This window comes from Panthera pardus, unplaced genomic scaffold, assembly GCF_024362965.1.
Source record: "Panthera pardus isolate Hobbes unplaced genomic scaffold, ASM2436296v1 HiC_scaffold_24, whole genome shotgun sequence".
NCBI lineage: Eukaryota > Metazoa > Chordata > Mammalia > Carnivora > Felidae > Panthera > Panthera pardus.
The window spans coordinates 73808121-73834701 of record NW_026526810.1 but is presented as its reverse complement, the minus strand read 5'-3'; the positions used below and the strand labels follow the sequence as shown (position 1 = coordinate 73834701).

The following is a 26581-nucleotide window of genomic DNA, read 5'->3' as shown; positions in this document are numbered from 1 at the left end:
GTGAGTTCAAGCCCCACAATGGGCTCTGTGCTGGGCATGAAGCCTACTTAAAAAAAAATTTTTTTTAATAAAATAAAATAAAAATCTCTTCAATTCCTGAGTTTCAGAAAGCAAACAGTAAGAGTTCAGATAGCCAAGGATTTATCAAAGAATTTATTTTAATCTCTTTGGTTCCCAAGCAAATGGTAAAGTATACTTGTAGAGCAGGGAAAAAGAACAGAATGGTGAATGGCACTACTTTAAACTGAGTGAAGTCAGGGGCGCCTGGGTGGCTTGGTTGGTTAAGCGTCCCACTTCGGCTCAGGTCATGATCTCACGGTCCGTGAGTTCGAGCCCCGTGTCGGGCTCTGTGCTGACTGCTCAGAGCCTGGAGCCTGTTTCAGATTCTGTGTCTCCCTCTCTCTCTGCCTGTCCCCTGTTCATGCTCTGTCTCTGTCTCAAAAATAAATAAACGTTAAAAAAAAATTTTTTTTTTAAATAATAAAAAAAATAAACTGAGTGAGGTCAGAAAATAACTGAAGCGGTCATCTGAAGAAAACAAAACATTCCAGGCAGAAGCAACAGCAAGTGCAGAAAAGGTTCTAATCAATGGGGATATGCTTGGCAAATTCAAGCAATAGCTAGAAGTCAGTACAGCATTTCTAAAACAGCACCCCCACCCCTAACCATCAATCTCCTTCTCTGACTTTGTCTTCAAAACATTTATCAGTACCTGATATTATATATTATCTTGTCTCTCAGGAATTTTATGATACTTCTCAAACACAAAGTATTTGATACTGATCAAATGACCCATTTTAAAAAGAATGATGAAATGATGAGCATAACAATTCATTTTCAATTTAAGGTTCCTTGGTTTGAAAAATAGTTACCCCAAACTTACCTATGGGCTTCATCTATGAAACTATCTACAGAAAAGATAAAGGATACTTTCCACTGTATATCCTCTTCACTGAAACCCCTAGCACTGGCAGAATGACAAGTCTCTTTGTTTCAGAAAACATCAAATGATTGGTGCCAACAATTTATCATTATTGTTTCCTGGCATTTAAGCATATTTATCACATTGGCTCCAATTTCTTATTTCTTTAAAGAGAACTGCCACGAGGGTTCCAAGGAACTAAAAATACTTCACTGCTAAGACAATTTCAAATGAATCTTAAATTGCATTTAAACTAAAAAATGATTCTGGTCCAGTACCTTGATCACACACAGCAGGCATCCCACAATGGCTGGCTGACTTGAACTGAACTGAACTCAGTTGTCTGAGTTCCATTTTTACAGCATTCACTAATACAAACACTGAAATATACTGGCTACCAACAAGTTCCAGTTCTCTTGTAAAAGAGTCACCAAAGCACTGATTTTAGAGTGATGTGGGGATTCTCTAGATTCTAATTAGTGTTTGTTTACTCTTATAAATTGCATGTTACTAAATGTAGGTGGTTAAGTACTAGCAAAACATCCAGGTACCTCATTTAGTAAAAATCAGTGGCAGATCCTAATGGGATTTTGTGTGGCCTGCAGCATATACAATTTGGGTGATCCTTTCTAAGAATAAGAATACAAAATTATGAAGGCAAATTTAGGTACAAAAAGTCAAAATTTATTTAGAATGTGAAAAGAAATCACCCTAAAATGCTGGAGCTTTAGATATTCAACTTCCTTTCTCTAAGATCTCTTGAATAACATAAATGCTTACACAGAAATGCTTCCCAAATGCAACCTGCTTCCTCTCTCCACCTGGAACATTCTACAGCTCTCAGCATCTCAAGCATGGAATCCAGAGTTTAAACTTCATTAACCTCATGGTAACCTCACCTTTGGCAAAACCCTCTCAGACTCCAAAATAAAGGGATCTCATCAGGAAAGACTAAATCAGTCTAGAAGTAGAATTACCAAGGTAGTTCAGAGATGCCCTGTGGATAAAGAGGCAGCACTACAACAGAGAATTCAGCAAGGTAGTTTGAGAGTCAAACATGTGCATTAATTTCGAAGGAGGACATAAACAGCATAATGGGAGGACCAAAAACAATGCCAGTAGCCAGAAGGATGGGATGAGATGCAGATCAGAGGTAAGACTTCAGACCTGAGTCTGCCAAGAGAGGCTCTGTGAAAGATGTTTCATATAACTTTTATTTCCCTCTAAAGTGTTTGAGATACAGAATTTTGGTATCCAAATATAATGTAGTCACTGAGCTTTTGTTCAAAGCCATTTAAATAACATTAGAACATTGCTTTCTCATCTGTCCTATAAATATATATGTATTTGTAATCGCTATAACGTCACCACTTAAGTTATTGCCTTTCTCGTATTGTTCTTTCACTTTGTTTGTTAAGATATCCAACACTTGAAAGTTATGCCACCAGGAATAATTACTAAATCTGTGTTACTTTTATTTCTTTTTTTATGGGCAACCTTAGGAAAGGAAACTATCCCCAACTAACACCGATTGGGGTGATTTTAAGCTGATATGGCTTCTCCAAACAATAGTTTCTATTTTATGTTCAAAATTATGCCCAATAATCTGAAAGTAATTCAAAACTGAAATAAGGGCAATCCCCTCTTTTCTGAGGAGATAAAAGTGTATCTTCTGTATGGGCAGATAAAGTAATTTATCTTTTTCAGGGCATTAGTTATGAAGAGGGTGGTGCTATGAACAGGAAAAGAACATGGCCCACTTTCCTCCAGAAGCCGACCAAAGCAGTAGCAATCAGGCCTACTGATTCCCAGGCCCTAGGGAACACTGGGACCACAAGTGCAGACAGGCTGAGCTATAAGTCTGAAAAGAAAGGGCCCATAGTTGCATTCCATTTTGGACTTCTCAGATAGCTCAAGCAGTTTACCACAGTCAGTCTCGAGGGTGGCAGTTTCCCTCACCATCACTAGATGTTTATTGTTTCCTGGCATTTAAGCATATTTATCACATTGGCTCCAATTTCTTATTTCTTTAAAGAGAACTGCCACGAGGGTTCCAAGGAACTAAAAATACTTCACTGCTAAGACAATTTCAAATGAATCTTAAATTGCATTTAAACTAAAAAATGATTCTGGTCCAGTACCTTGATCACACACAGCAGGCATCCCACAATGGCTGGCTGACTTGAACTGCCACATGTAAGCATTATAGGGTCAACATATGCTGCTCCAAAGCAAAGGGAAAGTGTCCCTGAAATCTTAGGTCTTCTAGCAAGGCCAATATGATCCTGATAAAAAAACAGCAGCAGGGGTAGACCTTGGCCCTTGTGGGAACAGGGAGGAAAATCACTGCCAAGAAAGGGAGGCAAAGCTATAAGCCTGCTGGAGGCAAAGTGGAACCCAAGAAGAATTAAACTTCTAAGGGCAAGAAAAAGGTGTAACTAAAGAACGAACAGAGAAATCATAAAACAGGGAAATGGAACAAAATCTAGACTGAATAATTTAAAAGTGGGCTGTGTCCAGGCAGCCCATTTATATGGTGCTTGTTCCGTAAGCAGTAAGGCCAATCCTTAGAGGAACTTGAGCTGGGCCGGACACTACCTCTTTTCTTCTAGTCTGCGCTTGGTTACTGACTGAAGAGTTGGTTTTGACTCTTATGCCTACTTGACTCATAAATACTAGATCTCAAGGTAGTGTCCCTGTGTCTAATTCTGGCCTTCTATCTGTTGCAACTTCTTTCCTATGGCTAAGTTCTGCCATCTGTCCCTGATTTCCTGGTTCTCCAACTCTAGTTAGGCATAGTCCTAATGTAGCAAACAGAAAAGTACTTGTGCTTTGCTTGGAAGCGGACATGAAACCATGCCACTACTAGGATACAAGATGCAGCTAACCATGTCTCAGGCCCAGAGACAAATTTGTTAGGCCCAAGCTCTTAGGATTTTCGATTCAACTAACTTTCAGGTTTTTAATGGGTCTTCAAGTTCTAAAAATCCTAGAGTATGAATTTTTTTGTACGTAACTATCCCCCCCAACTTCAGTATAAGTTCCTTAAAAAAGAGACCCTTCTTTATTCATCTCTGATGAATAAATAGAAATAAATGATACAACAAAATATAAATAAAATATAATAAGCTTATTCTTGAAGATTGTTTTGATGAGAGTTCACCCAGTTATAAAATGAGAACAAATTATTCAAGCTACAATGATATATTTTCCCTAATATTTTCATTTCTGTCAGATGATAAAGTTCTCTAATTCATTTTCAAACATGTTTCTTTCTATTGTAAGAGGTGTGGGGGGAGTATACTTGAATAAATCCCTCCAAAAGCACTACCAACCCAAGTGATAGCAGTAATGTTTGAGAGCGAAAAGAAGACAAACTTTACTCATTTGCTTTCCCTTTATCATCACCTCCCATTTCCTCAGTTATTCCAGCAGAGCTATAGGGCAGACTGGCCATGCCAACCTGGAGACAGCATCAATTCACAGAAGACTTCTTCTCTAAAAGGTGATATATGGGTCAACTTTTGGTAACTCTATATCTAGCTTCTGAAATAATACTTAAAAGGTTATCCAATTCCTAGGCCAGCCCGCAGATGATCCCATGTAAACGCATGCGACAGCTGAAACAGTAAAACCTCACAACATGAAAATAATGACACAACCACCAAAGTAACAGCATTTTAGTGAGTTATGGGAACATCTCTCTAAATTCTCTAGAGTACTGCTTTAGGCCAACTGCTTATATATACAGATGTTCATAATCTACGAGCATATGTTAGTAAAGGACAGGACTGATACCAAAAACCCCGAAATATTATAAACCTGACTGAGAATCAAGATATCTTCATTTTTAAAAAATTACTAAAAACATTTACAACTCTTTTTATATACTCAAAGGCTGAAGTTTCAGAATTTCTTTTTTTTTTTTAAGTAGGAGTAACAAATCCTTTTATTAACCTAATTTGGGACAGTTTATAAAATATATTTAGACAGGTAGTACTGTGTTTAATATGGAAAACTATAAAACTATAAATATTATTTAAAAGAATATCCCTAGAAAAAAATACTGTACTGGGGAGAAGTCAAAGTCCAAGCTGCCACAGAAGCTACACTGAGCCTCACTAAGAGAATCCATACACATTGTCCACGGGTTCTGATGTTCTTAAGGACATTATAGAACTTGAGAAGCACTTGCTCCAGGAGACCAGTCTACCCAGTGCTCTAGCCAGGAATGGTGTAAAGACCTGTCTCAGTCATGTTTATTTAGTTCTAGTTACCTGCCATCTGAAGTCCTACTTTTGAGACTTAGGTCCATTAGGTAGAATTGAACTGTGAAGGAAGAGACAGAGAGTGGGTCTGCAGGTAACAGGTAAAGGAGAGCAGAAGGAAAAGAATTGTTAGGGAGAGCCTATTATAAGTTAGGCACTAAATACTTTTAACATATCTGAATACCTAACATTGTAAAACAGGCATTATGACCTCTATTTTACAGATAAGAATACTGAGGACTGGAGAAGTTAAGCAAATTGTCCAAGGTCAGACTGCTGGTGAGTGGTGAGGCAGTGATATAAATCCTGGTCTGTGGGACTCAAGTCATGTTCCCAGTCTCCCACAGAATGCAGCACAGCATCACTATTCTTCAAGCCCCTGAAGTGTTTTGCTAGCAAACATATGAGCTTTACTGTATTACATTTTCATTGTAAAATAAAATAGACACATAAAAGAGTTTATAGACCCAGAGAAAATTATTTACTCAGATAATATAAGAAATAGAAGAATTCATTCGCTTGATTTTTTTTTTTTCATTTTCTGGTTAATTATAATGTTTCTTCTACTTTTGAGAATTTTTTTATGGTATGTATAGTTAGTATTCCTTCCTTATATGATCCTTTAAGAGTCTTTTATATCATAGAGCAAGGGTTCTAATAACCATGGAAATGTTAACTGCAAATTTCCTGACTTTGTGCTGTTAAAGAATGTTTTAGCTTTCAATAATTTACCATTTAATTCTGGTTTTGTTTTAAATGAATAATCATAATTCTACCATTTATACAAAAGAATTATGTGAAATAATTGTTTAAATCAAAGTAAATAACCTTTTATAAAGATTAAGAACAGAAAATGAATACTTTAAAGATTTTTTAAAATACCTACAGCTTTTGAACATAATATTTTTGAAACTGGCTCAGATTTTATTCTAAAAATTTAAAGATCTAAATCATATCAAGTAGGAAACCAACTGTGAGAAACTGTAGCTCCATATGCCATTATATTTTAAGTGTGAGCTATTATAATGCAGCTTTTGGATTTTAAATTCTAAATCAAAAATTAATTACTCTCTCTCTCTATATATATATATAGAGAGAGAGAGAGAGAGAGAGACAGAGACAGAGAGAGACAGAGACAGAGACGGGGGCGGGGAGAGGAGAGAGACAGCACTGGAAAGGGGGAGTTTGGCAAAAAACTAGACAATGAATCTAACAGAATACAGACAAAAATCCAGATACCTACTCATCAAATAGAAGGGTTTTAGTTTGGGAAACTGGCATATCTAACTTCCAATCACTTTTGTCACTAATTGGCTAAATAACCATGGGTCAGAGAATTAATCTCACTGGACCTCAGTTTTCTCAACTGTAAAATGAAGTGTTTGGGATACAATCATCACTTCCAACTATGGAAGTGAAAACATATTTTATGGGAAAAAGTGAGTAAAAGCTATTTTGTTAAAAAGCACCAAAATAACAAAATAAGCTCTTTTTTTCCCCAAAAAGGGAGTATTCTACACAAAAACAAAAAAATCTAAAAGCTGCCTGGTATACTGAACAAATTTTATAGAGTGATCATATTTCCTTTGGAAAAGTTAGCTGAATTATTCAAAGAACTCATACTCATATTTAAATTTATATTGAAGTACAATCTACTCTACCATCCTAAAATACTTCATCCTAGCTCAACTAGAAATTAATGTGTTATATCTATACAAAATGTCATAATTTATAAAATAAATGCAATCCTGAAAAGTTGTTGAAGGGATTGCCACTGAGGTAAGAAATGGGAGGGGATTCAATCACAAACCTTTAAAGGTTGTGAGGTCTAATCTAACTTTCCAACTAATAAAAAATGTCTCTCTGTAAACACTCATGCCAAGGATATATATACTCTGCCAACAACAACAAAAAAAGCTCAAATCATGGGGTGCCTGGGTGGCTCCGTCGGTTAAGCGTCTGAGTCTTGATTTCAGCTTGCGTCACCATCTCACCGTTCATGAGTTTGAGCTCCACGTTGGGTTCTGTGCTTAAAGCATAGAGACGGCTTGGGATTTGTCTCTCTCTCTGCCATTCCCCTGCTTGCCCTTGTGTGGGTGCTCTCTCTACTTCTCAAAAATAAATAAACATTCAAAAATAAAAACATAAAAAACAAACTTAAAAAAGAAAAGCTCAAATCATTCTGATGCTTACCACACACTCAAATACAAATTTTGGATCAATAAAAGAATGGAAGAAAATTGTCACTTAAGAATCTTTCCTGTTGCGGTGCCTGGACGGTTCAATCAGTGAAGTGTCAGACTTGGGCTCAGGTCATGATCTCAGGGTTCATGGGTTTGAGTCCTGCATTGGGCTCCGTGCTGACACCTCAGAGCCTGGAGGCTGCTTCAGATTGTGTGTCTCCCTCTCTCTGCCCCTGCCCCACGCACACTCTGTCTCTCCCTCTCAAAAATAAATAATTATTTATTTCTTAGACAGAGAAAGAGCATGAATGGGGGAGGGGCAGAAAGAGAGGAAGACACAGAATCAGAAGCAGGCTCCAGGCTTTTGAGCTGTCAGCAAAGAGCCCGATGCAGGGCTCAAACTCACAAACCGTGAGATCATGACCTGAGCCGAAGTCGGTCGCTCAACCCACTGAGCCAGCCAGGCACCCCAAAAATATTTTAAAAAAAAAGAATCTTTCCTGTCCACTGATAGACAAACAGATAAAGAAGATGTGGTATGGGATGCAGTATTATGCAGCCAGGAAAAAAAATGGTATCGTGCCATTTGAGAAAACATGGATGGACCTAGAAAGTATTATGCTAAGTGAAAAAAGTCAGACTAGGGGCGCCTGGGTGGCTCAGTCGGTTAAGTGGCCGACTTCGGCCCAGGTCATGATCTCACGGTCCATGAGTTCAGCCCCGCGTCAGGCTCTGTGCTGATAGCTCGGAGCCTGGAGCCTGTTTCAGATTCTGTGTCTCCCTCTCTCTGATCCTCCCCTGTTCATGCTCTGTCTCTCCCTGTCTCAAAAATAAATAAAACGTTAAAAAAAAAAATTAAAAAAAAAAAAAGAAAAAAGTCAGACTAAGCATTACTAATACCAAATGGTTTCACTCAGATGTGGAATCCAATAATTAATTAATTAATTAATTAATAATCAAACAAAAAACAGAAACAGACCTATAAACACAAAGAATAAATGGTTGCCAGAGGGGAGGAAGATGGACTGTTGTGCAAAAGAGGTGGAGCGGAGTGGGAGATACAGGCTTCCAATTACTTATTTCACTGAAATAAGTCGTGAAAATAAAAGGCACAGCACAAAGAATATAGTCAATGATACATAATAGTGATGCATTGGGGACAGATGGTAGCTACATTTGTGGTGAACACAGAATAACATATAAACTTGTTGAATCACTATGTTGTACACCTGAAAGTAATGTAACATCGCATGTCAACTATACTAAAAATTTTTTTAAAAGAATCTTTCCTATTTTTTTCTTTTGCTACAGGTGAGATTGGTTTACTTTGGACTTACTGTATTGCTCATACTACATAACTTCAGATATGCTTTCTTTTCTGGTATGTCTTTAGTTGCTATGGGAATTGATATTTATAAGACCTCCCCCTTTTAAAAATATGAATGATTTTTTACATTGGCATGTAAAAATGGTATAAACATTTTTTATGTTTTACATTTTACAATGTATAATTTTTTTTATATTGGTATTTTACAATGGTATAAACAGAGAATTTTAGAGCTTGAAGGGACCTCAGAGATTATCTTGACCAATGTTCTTATTTTACAGATAAAGAAAGTGAATGAAACTCAGAAATCAAATGACTTGCCCAAAACTTAATCTGCAAAATAGGGATAATAAAAACCTTTGTCTGCTTTACAGAGGTTTTTATCCAAAGAGGAAATGAAATCATGGATTTAAAAAAAAAAAAAAAAAGCCACTAGATAATTAAGCAATTGTATTAACACTGGAAAAAAATCACTTTAAACAGAAGCTTGTCATATCATGTAAGTCAAAATTTAAATTTCTCTCAATGAGCATACAATGTTTATTCTTCTAACCAAATGCTAAGAAAATATTTGCCCATTTGTGAGGTCACCACATTCCAAAATGATCGAAACAAGTAACTTAAAAATATCTTCTCCATATGCCTAGATGACATAAGCAGATTTAAATGGCTTTTTGCAAATTAAAGGGAAATTTCTCACGAGTAAAACAAAGCATGAAAATATTCAGTCAAAATACAATTTAAAAATACATAAATCACTAAAAATAAGGGCCGAGGAGTGAAGAAGCCATATCTGTTGTTTGAATATATTAATTAAATTTCTACATTTTAGTGACCTGTACCTTGTTCCGCTTAAGTAGACCTGATATCTACAAAGCTAAAAAGAAAATAATATAAGTGACTTCCTAAGGGGAACTAAATAATGCAGCAGGTTTTAGTTATAACTACTTTTAACACAAAGGATATTGAAAAAGATTAAGGAATATATCTATGAGAATACAAATGGATATGATACAGATAATAGATGGGAAGCAGGATTGAGGATGGGGGGAAAATAAACACATAAAACAATCTAATTCCCACCTCATCAACTTCAGCAATTTCCAACTTCCTAAACTACATAATTACTTCAGAAGTACCCAAAAGACATCTAAGAAACCTGAGATCACTAAATTGTAATGAAATAGGAAAATGGACTGAATTTTATGCATCTCATTAAAAGACCATTAAATGAGCAGCTGTTCCTTCATTCTCACTTAAGCACACTGGTCATTATATCTAGGCTTGTTCACAATAATCTTATACCCTTATGAGCAAGTGAACGTGGCAATGTATCTAGAAGTTGTTCTTGCCTGAATATATAGGTATCTGGTGTGCTCATATTTATCTTAATATTATAGATTATACAGTAATATACATTCTTAAAGTCAGAATACACCTAAGTAGGTACAGAGAATAATCAGTACAAAGTTTAACCCTGAGAAATTAAGAGCAACATTTACATGTGCCGACCACTGTTCTAGACACTGAGAATACAGCAGTGAGCAAGATATCTCAAGTTCCTGCCCTCATGAAACTGAGTACATCACCTATGATCTGGATGAAAGTTACCTTTCTAGACCTCACTTTGCTATCTATACAATGAAAAAACTAATATTACTTAGGTAAGTATCATCATAACCTTCTCAAACAAAAATTATGCCAAAAATTTATAAATCAATAGGACTTGTAATCTAATTTTCCCTGATATATCCCTGCCACCAGTGGCACATACAGAACAAAATACAGGCCAGAGTAGAAAGTATAAGCCATGTCATGAAAGAGAAGAAAAATAATTGGCTCATGGTAAGACTCAACACAAACTTGTATTCTGTATAGAAACCAGCTACTTAGTAAGCTATGTTTTCTCAAATAAAATAATAATGATATACACAGACCATTTGGAACATATTTTCGCAGCCTTAGTTTCAGTACCAATGTCCAGATAAGTTATTTTTATTCCATATTTCATGGCTATCAGTTTAAAAAAATTTTTTTTGCATTTTTTAATGTTTATTTATTTTTGAGACCGAGAGAGAAAGAGCATGAGTGGAAGAGGGGCAGAGAGAAATGGAGACACAGAATCCTTAGCAGGCTCTAGGCTCTCAGCTGTCACACAGAGCCTGACACGGGGCTCGAATCCATGAACCATGAGATCATGACTTGAGCTGAAGTTGGACGTGGAACTGACTGAGTCACCCAAGTGCCCCTAAAAATTTTTGGTACCGATCAGATTAATGTTAATCAGATTATGATTTTTAAGTCACATTTTAATTTGATAATCCTCCTCTCTTCCAGTTGAAGAAATAATTTTGATATGATGAATGTGTACTTTTGCAGAATTACATCAAAACAGGCATAGTCTGATGTTTGATTCTTGCATTTAAAATAGCAAATTAGGTATATATGAACAAACAAAACTAAAGGCTAAAGTTCTGACCAAGCTACTTTGGTATAGCAAGCAAGACCATCCGAATGTAAGGAATTAACTCTGTGAATCAAGTACACTCTCAGTAATTCTGAAATTCTCTCAGCATAAACTAAATTAGAGTAAAGAAATACATACACAATCCCAACATAAGATCTTTGGCCTAAATCAATCAATCAATCAATCAATCAATCAACCACTATCTCCCCCCTTTTTCTCAGTTCCCCAATCAACACATGAAAAAACAGACAGGGATTGGGGGATCACAAAAAAAATTTTACAATAGAAAAACTAAGGCTAAAACTTGGACACAAACAAAACAAAACTGAAAGAAATCATTTCTTAGCAATAAGGTCATACTAATATTTTACTATTAAATAGTGAATCTCTCTTTTAAGGGCAGAGGACAAGTCTTACTTTTGTACCTTAAGGCCAACCACAGTGCCAGGTATATATGGACTGAATAAGTGTCTTATTTTGTTGGAAAACACAGAGACAATCAAAACAGACCCTTCACATCCTTCCACCACCAGAATTACTAACCTCTGGCACCACAGCCCATATTCCGTCCATACAATATACTGCCTTTCAATGACAGTAACCTCCATCCTCACTGTCCCATTCCTCTTCCATCAACCTTCAAAAGAAGTAGAGATGTAGATGTTTCTTACACAGACTCTTCTGGATGAAAGTTCAGAGTATAAATTTCACGGTTTAGTGAAGGAGAGCTACACAACTGATTCATGAAGAAAACTCAAGAATAACCGGTTAAACATTACTCAGCTAGCTAGACTCTTTTAATCAGCCATCATCTTAGGCTTGTGACAGATATTTGGACAAGCATTATATATAAACTAAGCTCAGCAGCATTTATCTATAAATCAAAAAAACCATACGCTCTAAAATCAGATGCTCAAATGCAAAAATGTTTTGTGATAAAAATAAAATCCCAACTTACATTCTTGCCTTGGTGGAGGGCTATCCACACCCATTAGCAGTGTGAACCACAGAGGTTCCTATACACAGGATCAACATGTCTGTAAAAACTGGGTCTGGTTGCATTTAAATTACCAAATAATTGTGGCATCAAAGTTCTGCCCACAAAACTTCCATCAATACCCCAAATTTGTCCTCTTCTTTTCAAAACAACTGAAATCATTAAATTCTGTCATCTGACATATCACTCACATAAATATGAAGTGCCCAAAATCAATACTGACAGTTCTGGATGGTTTGCAGGCCCTGGGTTCCACATGAGGAAGTGCTATAGACATGACTGCCACAGGAAAAGACTTGTTTACTTCTGGCCATCAAACTGAAGGAAAGACCAATTACTCATGAAGCTAGAAGTAAAGTGTCTAGCTCTTTCAAGAACTAATTATTCTAAGTTATTTATACCCAATTTCGTAGGTCTTGTCACATTTTTTTAAAAACATTTATTCATTTTTTGAGAGAGAGAGAGAGAGAGAGAGAGAGAGAGAGACAGAGCACAAGTGCGGGAGGGGCAGAAAGAGAGGGAAACAGAATCAGAAGCAGACTCCAGGCTCTGAGCTGTCAGCACAGAGCCCAACGTGGGGCTTGAACCCACGAGCTGTGAGATCATGACCTGAGCTGAAGTCAGACGCTCCACTGACTGAACCACCCAGGCGCCACAGTCCTGCAACATCTTAAAGAATAGGAACCCCAGAATTGGACCCACAAATGTATGGCCAACTAATCTTTGACAAAGCAGGAAACAGTATCCAATAGAAAAAAGACAGTCTCTTTAACAAATGGTGCTGGGAAAACTGGACGGCAACATGCAGAAGAATGAAACTAGACCACTTTCTTACACCATTCACAAAAATAAACTCAAAATGGATGAAGGACCTAAATGTGAGACAGGAAACCATCAAAACCCTAGAGGAGAAAGCAGGAGACAACCTCTCTAACCTCAGCCGCAGCAATTTCTTACTCGACACATCTCCAAAGGCAAGGGAATTAGAAGCTAAAATGAACTATTGGGACCTCATCAAGATAAAAAGCTTCTGCACTGCAAAGGAAACAATCAACAAAACTAAGTCAGCCGACGGAATGGGAAAAGATATTTGCAAATGACATATCGGATAAAGGGCTAGTATCCAAAACCTATAAAGAACTCACCAAACTCCATCCCGAAAAACAAAGAATCCAGCGAAGAAATGGGCAGAAGACATGAATAGACACTTTTCTAAAGAAGACATCCAGATGGCCAACAGAAACATGAAAAGATACTCAATGTCACTCATCATCAGGTAACTACAAGTCAAAACCACACTGAGATACCACCTCACTCTGGTCAGAGTGGCTAAAATGAACAAATCAGGAGACTATAGATGCTGGCAAGGATGTGGAGAAATGGGAACCTTCTTACACTGTTGGTGGGAATGCAAACTGGTGCAGCCACTCTGGAAAACAGTGTGGAGGTTCCTCAAGAAATTAAAAATAGATCTACCCTATGACCCAGCAATAGCACTGCTAGGAATTTATCCAAAGATACAGGAGTGCTGATTCATAGGGGCACATGTACCCCAGTGTTTATAGCAGCACTTTCAACAATAGCCAAATTACAGAAAGAGCCTAAATGTCCACCAACTGATGAATGGATAAAGAAGATGTGGCTTATATATACAATGGAATACTACTTGGCAATGAGAAAGAATGAAATCTGGCCATTTGTAGCAATGTGGGTGGAACTGGAAGGTATTATGCTAAGTGAAATAAGTCAGGCAGAGAAAGACAGATATCTTATGTTTTCACTCATGCGTGGATCTTGAGAAACTTAACAGAAGACCACGGAAGAAGGGATCAGGGGGAAAAAAAAGTTACAAACAGAGAGGGAGGGAGGCAAACCATAAGAGACTCTTAAATACAGAGAACAAACTGAGGGTTGATGGAGGGGTTGGGGAGAGTGGAAAATGGGTAGGGCACTGAGGAGGGCACTTGTTAGGATGAGCACTGGGTGTTGTATATAAGCGATGAACCACAGGAATCTACCCCAAAAACCAAGAGCACACTTTACACACTGTATGTTAGCCATTTTGACAGTAAATTGTATTTTTCAAAAAGAAAAATAAAATCAAATTTAAAAAAATAAATAAATTAATTAAAATTAAATTAAATTTTAAAAAATGTCTCAAACAGCAATATCCTTTAATAAGTGAATGGTTAAATAAATTATCAACCAACAAATTGGAGTCGTTGGGCACACAAAGATAGAATCGGAGCCCAGCATCCTCTCCTCACTCAGGCTGGGCCCTGCCCCACTCCATTCCTGATTGAGATCGGCTCAGCCAGGAGCATCCCAGCCACTTCAGTGCAGCCTACACTGCACAAGCATCTGGCTAGAATGGCAGATCCTCAATCACTTAGTGCAGGCATCCTGTGCACTCCCATCCAGGTGCAAACCTCAGAGTTCAACCTACCCACAGAGGAGCAGCTGGAAGGTCCTATTCAGGCCCAGGACTCCGATTCCCACTCTCCTACCCATGGCATTGCATGGATACCTGTGAAGACGAGCAGTGGAGACCCCATAAGCCCAATGGTAAAACAGTTGAGTGAAATATGTGAGATGAAAGCCCACAAATCAAATCTTCCCCCAGAGCCTGTTATGACCCCAGAGGCACTTTCATCTGAGTTGGATGTGCCTCTGAGACAACTCACCCACTTATCTCAGATGACACTTTGAAGCCAGACTGAGCTCCCTTTCAAGCAGGTGTTTTCCAAGGAGGAAACAGGACAGTTCACAGAAAACTCTAGGGCCTGCCAGGAGTTAAACATACTCTTGAGGGGTATCTGAGGCTCTCCAGTCTTCAGGTTCTAAGCACAACAGATAGAAACCAAATGCTAAGATACTAGAGAGATCTCACCTCACCATCCTGCAAGATGACAACTCCCTCAGGATCCTGATACAAGATGGTAAGCAGCCTTCTCCCCTAAGTGAAAATGTTACAGAACTAAAGGAAGGGGGCATTGTGGGAATTGGACAACTTCTAAAAACTGGAGACTGAGCAGGTGAGCAAGGCCAGGACCATGACAAGGAAAATACGCATCTTCCCTTGGTAGGGAACTAGGTCCTGTGAGACTCTATCACTGGGTTCATCAGGGGCCTAGTGACATTCTGTGTTTCTCACCCTTTCTTTCCCTGGGAGACTGAGGAAAGGCTCAGTTTCTCTGACTCTTCCTAAACTAAGACAAATATGTAGGCATGTGTGTAACAAAAATTCATTTTAAAGGCAATTCTAAAAGAGAAGTTCCAAAAGTAAAGCTACCAAAAGCAACATCCCTGGATTATTTTATGCTTTGTTCATCTCTATATAATTCCTTACAATCTCAAAGCTAGTGTTTTCCACATGACAAGCCACAATAAACCTGTATTGAATACAGAAATAAATGAAGAAATGAGAAAAAGAACAAACAGGCAAATCCACTTAGAACAAAATATGTTTTGGCAAAGAGCCAAATCTGAAGAAGGTCTCAGATTTGTACCATTTAATAGGAGATGGTGAAGAAGAGAAACAGATGATGGCATGTTTCTGGTGGAAAGGCCATGATCTGAGACTCCCATATACCACACATGGAGGATGACGAGAGGAACCATCTCAGCCATGGCCCAAATGAGCCCAATTCTGCAGTCAATATCGTGCTGTGGACGGAAAGCTTCCTAAGGACACAAGAAGGGAATCCACCAGTCTGCACCATATATGTAACTCTAACAAATATTAGGGTAAAAATTATTTTGTCAGTGAAACATATCACTTTATTCAATAACTATTATGAACAACTTTCTTAGCAGTTATTCTGAATGACAATACTTACTTGGAAATATATAGATATAGATATGTAGATATAGATATATTGTTTATATATGTATGTATATATATTATATATTTGTTTTTAACAAATAGATTGTTTTCTATTCTAATAAAGAGAATATCTCATAATTTTACAGTCTCATTTCCTCTACTGCATTTATCTATAAAAGTATTTCCAAGTTTCCTTCTTGATGGAAGATATAGTTGTAAGTATTTCATTATTATTCACAAGATGAGAAATGTCTGCCAAATTTCCATATCACATATAAACACATAGCACAAAATTTAACCTCTACTTATGTAGATATGAAAAACAGCTCTTAGAAAAAATGTGACATTAATTATCCAAAATACAAATATTTTTAAATATATGCTAAGGAAAAATTGGACATTTTGTGAAATTTTTAAAATCTTTCTGAAGGTTTGCTACAAAGCTAATTCTGTTGCATATGAGCCTTTGAAAACATTAATAATGAAAATGCCAACTGAATTTTAAATACTTTCACTAGGCAATAAATGTATGTAATGTTGATATTCTAAAAGTAAAAGATTAATAATGTTCTTAGTGTTCAACAGCTTCATAAACATTTAATTGGTTCACTCAAAAAACATTTATTGAATGCCAATCATATTTGCCTTAGCAAAAATATTTGTCAGAAAAGTGCTGGAAATTTAAAAGTGAACAAGATAGTCAAGATCTTCCCAACATCCACATGTACTTTATACTCTAGTGGGTAGAACCAATAAACAAATAAATATAAAAGAAAATACGAATTCAGGATAAGTGCTCTGAGGAAAATAAAACTAGATGAGATGATTGTTACAGCTAGATGTTCTGGAGTGACATTAAAATGAGACCTGATCTCAGGGTCATGAGATCGAGCCCTACATTGGGCTCCATGCTGGGTGTGGAGCCTGCTTAGGAATTCACTCTCTCCCTCTCCCTCACCTTCTCCCCTCTGCTTGCTCTCTCCCTCAAATAAACAAACAAACCGAGAACTGAAAAATAATAAAAATGAAATGAGACCTGAATGCCAACAGAGGACAGACACTGTAGATCTAGGGGAAGAAGGTTCCTGATAGAACAACAAGTTCAAGGACCCCAAGGCAGGAATGAATTTGGGGTAACTGAGGAAAAGGAAAAAAACAAGTGTAATGTGAGAAAGGGTGAACACGCTTGATATGGGTTAAGTACAGTCAGATTGAGTAGACTCTGCTAAGATAAAAAGTCTTCCAGGTGGTGTCCGTCCCTCCTGTGTAGGTGTAGATTCTTGTAGAAAAAGTGAGATTGGGGGCGCCTGGGTGGCGCAGTCGGTTAAGCGTCCGACTTCAGCCAGGTCACGATCTCGCGGTCCGTGAGTTCGAGCCCCGCGTCAGGCTCTGGGCTGATGGCTCGGAGCCTGGAGCCTGTTTCCGATTTTGTGTCTCCCTCTCTCTCTGCCCCTCCCCCGTTCATGCTCTGTCTTTCTCTGTCCCAAAAATAAATAAAAAAAAAAAAAAAAAAAAAAAAAAAGTTGAAAAAAAAGTTTGGACTATAGTCTAAGTGCAAAGGCTTTTTGTTTGGATTTACATTTAATTATAGGAAGTTTCAATGTGTATGAATGACGAGAACGGAGCAAAATGGATCCACATATATTTATCCACCAGTATCAATAATTATCATTTCATGACCAGTCTTGCTTAATTTGTATCTTTACTCATTCCACATCTACCCCTCAGAAATCTATCATTTCATTTATACACATATTAATATATGTCACTAAAAGATAAGGACTCTTCTTACAAATATAACTTCTATCAATATTACTATAATTACATCATTATTTTCTTTTTTAACTGATTTTTATTATTTTTTTTAATGTTTTATTTGTTTTTGAGAGAGAGAGAGAGACAGAGCATGAGCAGAGAAGGGGCAGAGAGAGCAGGAGACACAGAATCTGAATTAGGCTCCAGGCTCTGAGCTGTCAACACATAGCTGGACACAGGGATCCAACTTGTGAACTGCAAGATCATGACCTGAGCTGAAGTCAAATGTTTAACTGACTGAGCCACCCAGGTGCCCCTACATCATTATTTTCAATAATAACTTATTAAAATTACTAACTATCTAGGCAGTGTCCAAATTTCCCTGTGTATCAATTTTTTCTAAAGCTCACTGGTTCAAATCAAATCCAAATAAGGTCCAGATATTGCTTTAACAAGTTTCTTGGTCTTTTAATCTATAGATGATGATTCTTTCACTTTTTTTTCCTTACAATTTACTTGATGGGAAAAAAAAACTGGGTTACTTATTCTACAGGGTTTTCTACACTCTGGATTTCTGATGGCATCCTCATAGTGTCACTTAACATGTTCCTCTGTCTCCTATATTTTCTATTAACTGGTAGTTAGATCTGAATGTTTAACCAGATTCAGTTTCAATTTTCTAGCAAAACTACTCTATAGTTTACGTTATTTACTCCAATCAGGAGGCATATAATATGTTCTCTCTACATGCATATATTAACAGTAATAATTATTGCCTTAGATCTATTATATTACTTAATTAGGGCTTATAAAATATTGACACTACAATTTTATCATTCCTTCTTTATTTGTCAACTGAAATTCCTTAGTAAAGGAAAACTTCCTTCATCAACTATGTGCTTAATAGTGTAAGAAAAATAGGACAAGTACTTGATTCTCTTTATTTTCAAGTTTTTTAAATAATAAACTGGCTGCTTAGCATTCTGGTTATTTGTAAGCAAAGTTGTTAAAGATCATTTTGAGTACTATCAGGAGAGTAGAGTGGTATATAAGAAAGCAAGAGTGAAAGTAGAAACACAACTTAAGAGTATTCTAAATAAATGATGACAGGTTATACTAGGATAGTAGAGAAGATGAAGAGAAATAGACAAATTAAAGATATATTTGGAATATAAACTCCAGAGGACTTGCTGATAGGTTACATATACCTGGTAAAGGAAAGAAAAAAAATCAAGAATAAGTCCCAGAGTTTTGGCCTAAGCACCTTGGTTTATGAGAAACACTAAATAAAGAGTAGATTTAGGGGGAAAAACTCATCAGGTAATGACAGAGAAAATTAAATAAATATTAACAAAATCCTTATTACTGTTTTTTTTTTCTTTCTCCTGACTGAAGATAATTAAAAATTTCAGGAAACAGAAATAAAATACTCGTTACGGTATTTTTCAATAATAATGCTTTTTTTTCTAGAATAAAAATAACACCAGATAAGATAAATTTCTACTTCTTTTCTTAGACAATTCATTTTCTCACCTTTCCTCCCATATATATTAACAAAGGATATGCTGGGTTAAAATTTTTAAGAAATATTGGGGCGCCTGGGTGGCTCAGTTGGTTAAGCATTTGACTTCGGCTCAGGTCATGGTCTCAAAGTTAGTGAGTTCGAGCCCTGCGTCGAGCTCTGTGCTGACAGCTTGGAGCCTGGAGCCTGCTTTGGATTCTGCATCTCTCTCTCTCTCTCTCTCTCTCTCTCTCTCTCTCTCTCTCTGCACCTCCCTTGCTCGTGCTCTGTTTCTCTCTCAAAAATAAACAAACATTAAAAAAATTTTAAGAGATATTAATAAATATTATTTTAACCCAGACTGACTAGCAATCTCTCCTATCAGCTAACAGACCACCAGAAATACAAGGGATACACAAACAGCCAGGATATAGAAATATAGAGAAACAGACCTCAAAAACATTAACCAATTAATTAGTATTAACCAATTAATCTTGGGGGAAGATGGGAACTCCAATTCATCTTTTAAAAGCTAATTTTCCATTCTCCCATTTCTAAGTGAGCATCAATAATTCAAATTGTCTGGTTGCGTCCCTTGGGAAAATATGGAAGGCTTAAGACAGAAGGAAGAGCCTAACCACAACATAATATTAATGGTAAAAATGGTTAATATTACTTTCTGAATGACAGGATTTCTAAAGATACATTACCTAAATTTTCATGTACAAAATGAATATCTGACTTGCCACAAATCATTTCTGCATATAAAAATTTTACAGGTACCTATTTTGATATTATACTTACAGAATGTCTGATTAACTGGTAAGATAAATATGACAAATTAATCGCTCCCACATAATGAATCATTCATGTATGTACTATACTTATGGGTAACAGCTAAACAAATGCTACTGATCTTCATTAGGTCTCATAACTATACTTATGTATAAATATAGCTACTTTAATAGTAACTGAGTTCCAGGATAGAATATACTTCTTTTAATATCAAATGATAGCTCTGGGTTACATTTCCCTACATCAACACTGCCCTTGTTAACTGGACTCTACTCAACTATTCAGAGTAAAAGAAACAGTTTTGTCAGGTAAAAAACAAACTACAAAGTAAGAAAATGAGATAAACACAAATATAATTCTAAAAATTACAAACACCTATCAAATACTTCAAAAATTAAATAGAGAGCTATCCTAAACCTACAGGAAACTGTTGAAAAGCAGTCTGAGTTCATTTGCAAATACTCTTATGTCTGAAGAATTAAAAAAAAAAAAGATTCCATAAGATCCCTAACATAATATATACATTAAAATATATAAAATTCTATTATCCTGTGTAGTTATAAAATATTTTGAATTTTGATAGAATTTTCTTTAAATACTACATTTTATCTTATTTTTTAAATGCTTTTCTTGACATTTATTTTAAAAGAAAGACAATTAACTGTTTTGTGCTTCTGTGTATTTTTACTGAGAATCATCATGAATGTTTTAATGCAAATCAGCTCCACCAAACATCTTCATAGATGACAAATTGTATTCTGAATATCAATTATTCAAAAATGCATAGTCAGAAGATTTCCAAACTGCTTGTTTAAACACAGAATGTACAAATATCAAATAAGATATTTATTAACATTCTCTGTAACACAAAATAGGCCCTTTATATTCATGTATATGACATAAGGCGGGCTGACTCTTACTTAGCCTTAAATTCTTCTGCTAATCTACATTTTCTATCTAAAAGAGCACATTTTTTCCCTCATTTCACTTTATTCTCACTGCCTTCCTCTACCCCTCAGTAAAATTTTCTTCCTTCTCGTTCTCCCTATCTAGATGCTACGCAATCCCCAAAATAAAGGACAGTAGTTTGTCTCTCCATCAATCTTCTAATATATTATCCTTAACCTGAATAAGGTGAGAAACAAGGTAATGGCCGAGCCTGACAATAGTAAAGCACATATTTTCATTCCCTTAACCTTTCTCATTGCTCTTTCTTTGACCTCCTCCCAAAAATACTCTGTCTTAAACTCAACTGTAAAATTTAGTGTAATATAGTTTCTAAGGAGTTGGTTAAAACATCACCCTCAATACTGCAAATGAGTTAGAGATATGGAGACCTAGAATTTCAAGGATTATCTGCTTCTGGGGAAAATTGTTCTGTTTTCGGTTGATTAGTACCATGACAACAATGTATTACCAAGAGGTATATACTTTCCAAGCAAATCAGACATTTCCATCAACAAATTAGTATATTCACTCATCAGAAGTCCTTCAGAATCTTAAATTGCATAGTAAATTCAAAATTGAAACAAAAGAGCTGACTGATAGAGGATATCACCATAACCTATATTTAGAGTCACATGCTTATAAGAGCCACATAAAACATCTAACATTAGTTAAAAATTAATACCTTTTTTCCCCACTTTATTCAGTATATTTTCACAATAGCTTACAATTTCCAAACACAGACCTTGAATTATGTCAATTATACTTTAAAGTAACACACTCTGGGGTGCCTGGGTGGCTCAGTCTGTTAAGGTCTTACTTTGGCTCAGGTCATGACTTCACAATTCTTGAGTTGGAGCCCCATGTCAAGCTCTGCGCTGACAGCGTGGAACCTGGACCCTGCTTCGGATTCTGTGTCTCCCTCTCTCTCTGCCCCTCCCCCCGTCATGCTCTGTCTCTTTCTCAAAAATAAACATAAAATTTTTTTTTAAATAATAAAGTAACAAATTCTATGGGGCACCTGGGTGGCTCCATCAGTTGACTGGCCAGCTTTGGCTCAGGTCACGATCTCGTGGTTGGTGAATTCGAGCCCCACATCAGGCTTGCTTCTGTCAGCCTGTGAGCACAGAGCCCACTTCAGATCCTCTGTCCCCCTCTTTCTACCCCTCCCCAACTTGTACTCTTCCAAAAATAAAAAAATAAAGTCACAAATTCTATATGACCCTTATAAAGACATTACCATATCAGTAAAATATGTGCAAATTAGATTTTAAGATAAGAAGACATTCTATTCTGTATGCAGAAATTCTCAAGAATGTAGTCTTATTAAACTTAAGCTAATGGGGGGTGCCTGGGTGGCTCAGTTGATTAAGGTCCAACTCTTGATTTCGGCTCAGATCATGATCTCACAGTTCATGAATAGAGCCCTACATCAGGCTCCATACTGACAGTGCAGAGCCTGCTTGGGATTCTCTCTTTTCCTCTCTCTGTCCCTCCCCCACTTGCACACACACACACACACACTTTCTCTCTAAATAAATAAACTTTTAAAAAGTTGAGATAATGACTTTTCTTACTTTTCTTTCTCATACCTTTTCCCCCTTTTAAATGTCAAAGCAATGAAAGGAGGTTATCAAACACTGGAAGGTACTGGAGAAATCATGAAAATATGAAATTATGAAAATAAAAATTGAGCTTTGAATAAGATTAGGAACAAGGAATTGAGAACTGGTGCAGATATGTAGGCAAGTGTTGAAGGGGTAGGGGAAACTAGGAATTTTCGGGCATTCTCACTCTTGATACTCTGGACACCCTAAGGAATAGTATCACAGAGGCACTTGAGGAGTCTGGGTTCTTGCATTTGTTAACTACTGTGACACACCAAACAAGAGTTTCTACGTTCAGGAAATCTTATCCTTATTTCTATATGGACTCACAAAAAAATTCTTTCCAAGTTCCTTGAGGTGTTTTCTCTCTAAAATTTATAGGCCCAAGCAAAACAAAGCCTTTGGATTAGAAAAGATTAGAAAAGAGCAGCACTGTGGGTGCCTGGCTGGCTCAGTCAGTGGAGCATGTGACTCTTGATCTCAGGAATGTGGGTGGGCTCGAACCCCACATTGGGCATAGAGATTACTTAAAATCTTAAAAAAAGTAAAAAAAAAAAAAAAAAAAAAAAAAAAGAGCAGCATTAAGAGCCCAGATGAGAATGAGTACCATAGATACAAAACGGCAGCAATCTGGACAACATGTTTTTTCCTTCAGGTATATTCAGCAACCTGACCATGGAAGTGGAGAAAGTGAACTGCAATTCTGATGCAGGGATGGACAACTGAAAGACAAGGAGAAAATCATCTAAAGGGTGACAACAAACTTCAGGTCAGCAAAGAAGGAACTGATGAACTCAGAGAAAGTAAAGATGTCAAAATTTAAAGGTCTTCATGAGATTCAACAGAGAGCAAGGTCCATTAAGTAAGTAAGGGAGTAAGAAAGCTGGAAGGGTAAACTCAAAGTAAAGCACTGAAATATAATATTTAAAGGTAGGAAAGTTCTAATTGTAACAAAAGACTATAGGGAAGGACTGCTGAAAGAGAATGGAGTCAAAATAAAATTTATAGAAGTTGAAATGAAAGAATTAAAAGAGATGACCCAGGATGATGGCATAAGTCAATGTGGAAAGATTATAAGCCAAATTCCAAAGCTCTTGATCAGTATGAGGACTCTGGTCTAAATCTTTGGTGGTAGTTACCATGTGGTCCAATGATATCATCTCGGAACTTGTTAAGAATGCAGAATATAAGGTAACATCCAAGACCTACTGAATCAGTTTTAATAAAAACTCCAGGTGATTTATAGACAGTCAAGTTTGAGATCTTTATAGATCTTAATAAATATATAGCTAACAGATAATAGGAAAGACACAGGTAGGAAGTGGATGATACCATGGCATGATCTTTGAAAGAGAAGTGGGATTTCTTTATTCAATGGTTAAAGAACATTGGTTTCATAATGCCAATAGAGAATTAGGCAAATCCTAACAATATTTCTGGAGTTTGAGAATTCAGAGTAAATAAGGATCCCACGTCTATTCTTTTAATATTTTGATATGGTTTTCTCATCCCCTTTCTCTACATTTCTCCAGACTTATCTTTTGTCTTGTGCTTGGTGTTTGTTGTTTGTTTTCATGATTTTATTTTGGTTGCCTCCAATTTCTTTTGTATAAATATGGCATATTTTAGAAACCAATTCAAAAAAGTATTCACATACACATATACACACACTCTTGTGCATCCCTTTCCCTAAACTAATTTACTAACTTATTATTTTCAAAAACTATGTATGTCTATCCAATCTTGTTAACTTATCAGCTCCATAGAAATATTCTTTGCCTAACCTCCAAATTTTTGAAAATGAACATAAATGACCACATATTATATAAGAGAATAGTCCTCTACTTTCTTCCTGAAATTTTACTTTATGAGACCAAGAATGGATATCTACACAACAAAACACAATTCTGAAGAATATCTATTCATAAATCACTACAAAAAAATCCAAAGAGAGAAACTGGAAAGCTCAATTCAATTTGAGACATTTCTTCACACAGGAAATAAAATACCTTACTCCTAACCAACTAATCAACTAACAAATGGTTTAAGTAGTACCAAAAATATTAAAATTTGAAGGTAATTTCTCTCCTCAGACATTAGGTAACACACTCTTGCCTTGGACTGTCCAGATTATCATTACCTTCTTGGCAGAAAGAAAATACATAGAGAGATATTTAAATCTATTCCTCAAAGTACCTGGGAGCATACCAAATAACATAATACAAAGTAAAAAACAGGACGGGGAATACAAGGAACTGCTGAGGGCCCATCCTAATCATCTGAATCTGAGAATCAAACTCACAAAATTTAGTCTATAAGAAAGCAAAGGTCACATGACAAAATCATTTATCACACCTCTATAAGGTTGTAGCATCTGATGAAAAAAACTGTAACTGGTCATCTCTTAGCTCTCTAAATAATTTGATTTTCAATTTAATTTTTTCCTGAGTAACAGCTCCCAACGCTTTTGTGATATACACAGCCTGTAGGTAAAACAAATCACAGTAATGTATGTGAAACTAACCATATCAAATACCTTGTTCAGAATATGTGAGTTATGACATAAGTAGTGACAGTTACTTTTAAAGTTGGTACTGAAAACATAAAAGCACTCAAAATCTCAAGTGCTGTATTTAAATATAAAGGTAATCATGCAAAATGATAGGCCAGCAGTGAACCCTAACTGTTATTTAAGTAAAAAGTGAGAAAAATGAAAATGAAAAATGAAAAATCAAGACCAATTTCAAAGAAAAAATAAATAAGTGAAACAAAAAAGTCAGAAATGGAAGGTTATGGGTTAAAACTGCACATACTCTTTTCTAGAAAGAAAAAAGAAGTAATTTAACTATTAAGTTCAACTAGCATGACCAGAAAATTTTAATTATTATAGTCCTCAACATATCCTAATAAAAAGATATAAAAGTAGGATGCTCATGGAGATTACTGTCAAATATTAGGGTAGTGATAACACATATGGTCACTTGATTTACAACTGAGGTGCCACTATAATTAAGTATTGGAACAACTAGATATTCATATGAAAATATAATTAACCTTTACCCTTATTTCACACCATTTTAAACATTAATTTGAGAGGAATCATAGGCCTAAATGTGAAAGCTGAAATCAAGCTTCTACAAGAAAATACAGGGGAATATTTTTGTGAGTAGGCTAGGAAAGATTTCTTAAATAATGCACATAAATCTACATGAAAAAAAATTGATAAACTAAAGTTTATCAAAACATTTTATATCAAAAGTCACCACTAAAAAAGTAAAGATACAAGCCACAGATTGAGAAGATAATTGCAATACATCTGAAAAGGGATCATGCAAAACATATAATGAATTCCTATAAATAAGAAAAAAAAATTTTTAAAGACAGAAAACATGAATAGACACTTCATAAAAAAAGAGATCCAAAGAGCCAATAAGCATTATTCAATGGGAAAATGAGTATTAAAACCACAGTGAGATACCACAACATACCCAGCAGAAGTGCAAAGACAGAGTAGTATTAATACAGCTCCCCTATATTAATGGTTGGAGATTAAGTTGGAACAACCACTCTATAAAACTCCTTGGCAGAAAAAAACTAAAATTTAACATACATTCACTCCAGAATCCAGCAATCTCACTTCTAGAAATATACCAAAACTGAAATAATGCATCTGTATGCCATAAAGCATGCACAAGAATGTTTATAGCAGCATTACTCAAAATAGCCCCAAAGTATAAACATCCCAAACAGCAAAGAGAAAGGACATGTATGGAATACTATATAGCAACAAAAAAGAACAAAGAAACCAAGGGACAGAAATGGCAACAATGGAGGTCCTGGACTTCCCACCTCCCATAGACACACCAAGTCTATAGCAACACACAAAGCAATCTTAAGTGAAATCCAGAAAGCAGCTGGGCGATTCCTGTACATCAGGTGAATGAGAAATACCTACACAGCAAAAGGTAGAAAAGGCTGAACACACTCT

At 36.2% G+C, this 26581-nt stretch overlaps 1 protein-coding gene and 1 pseudogene across 5 annotated transcripts in view; one reads left to right on the top strand and one right to left on the bottom strand.

Annotated features, from left to right (window-relative positions):
• Positions 1 to 26581, bottom strand: part of NUBPL (NUBP iron-sulfur cluster assembly factor, mitochondrial) — a 228131-nt gene that overhangs the window by 47766 nt on the left and 153784 nt on the right. Inside the window, exons 1-2 of one of the 5 annotated variants that reach the window (XM_019428094.2) lie at positions 14611 to 14663; positions 11711 to 11804 (exon numbers count right to left, since the gene is read on the bottom strand). The exons of 2 other annotated variants lie outside the window; for them this stretch is intronic. In XM_019428094.2, coding sequence (XP_019283639.1) covers positions 11711 to 11740 — 30 coding nt within the window. In that variant the 5' untranslated portion in view covers positions 11741 to 11804; positions 14611 to 14663. Of the gene's footprint in view, positions 1 to 11710; positions 11805 to 12125; positions 12607 to 14610; positions 14664 to 26581 lie in introns of those variants that run through there. 2 more of the 5 variants (XM_019428093.2, XM_019428091.2) reach the window with 2 other exon arrangements.
• Positions 12201 to 15258, top strand: LOC109254266 (cell division cycle-associated protein 3-like; annotated as a pseudogene).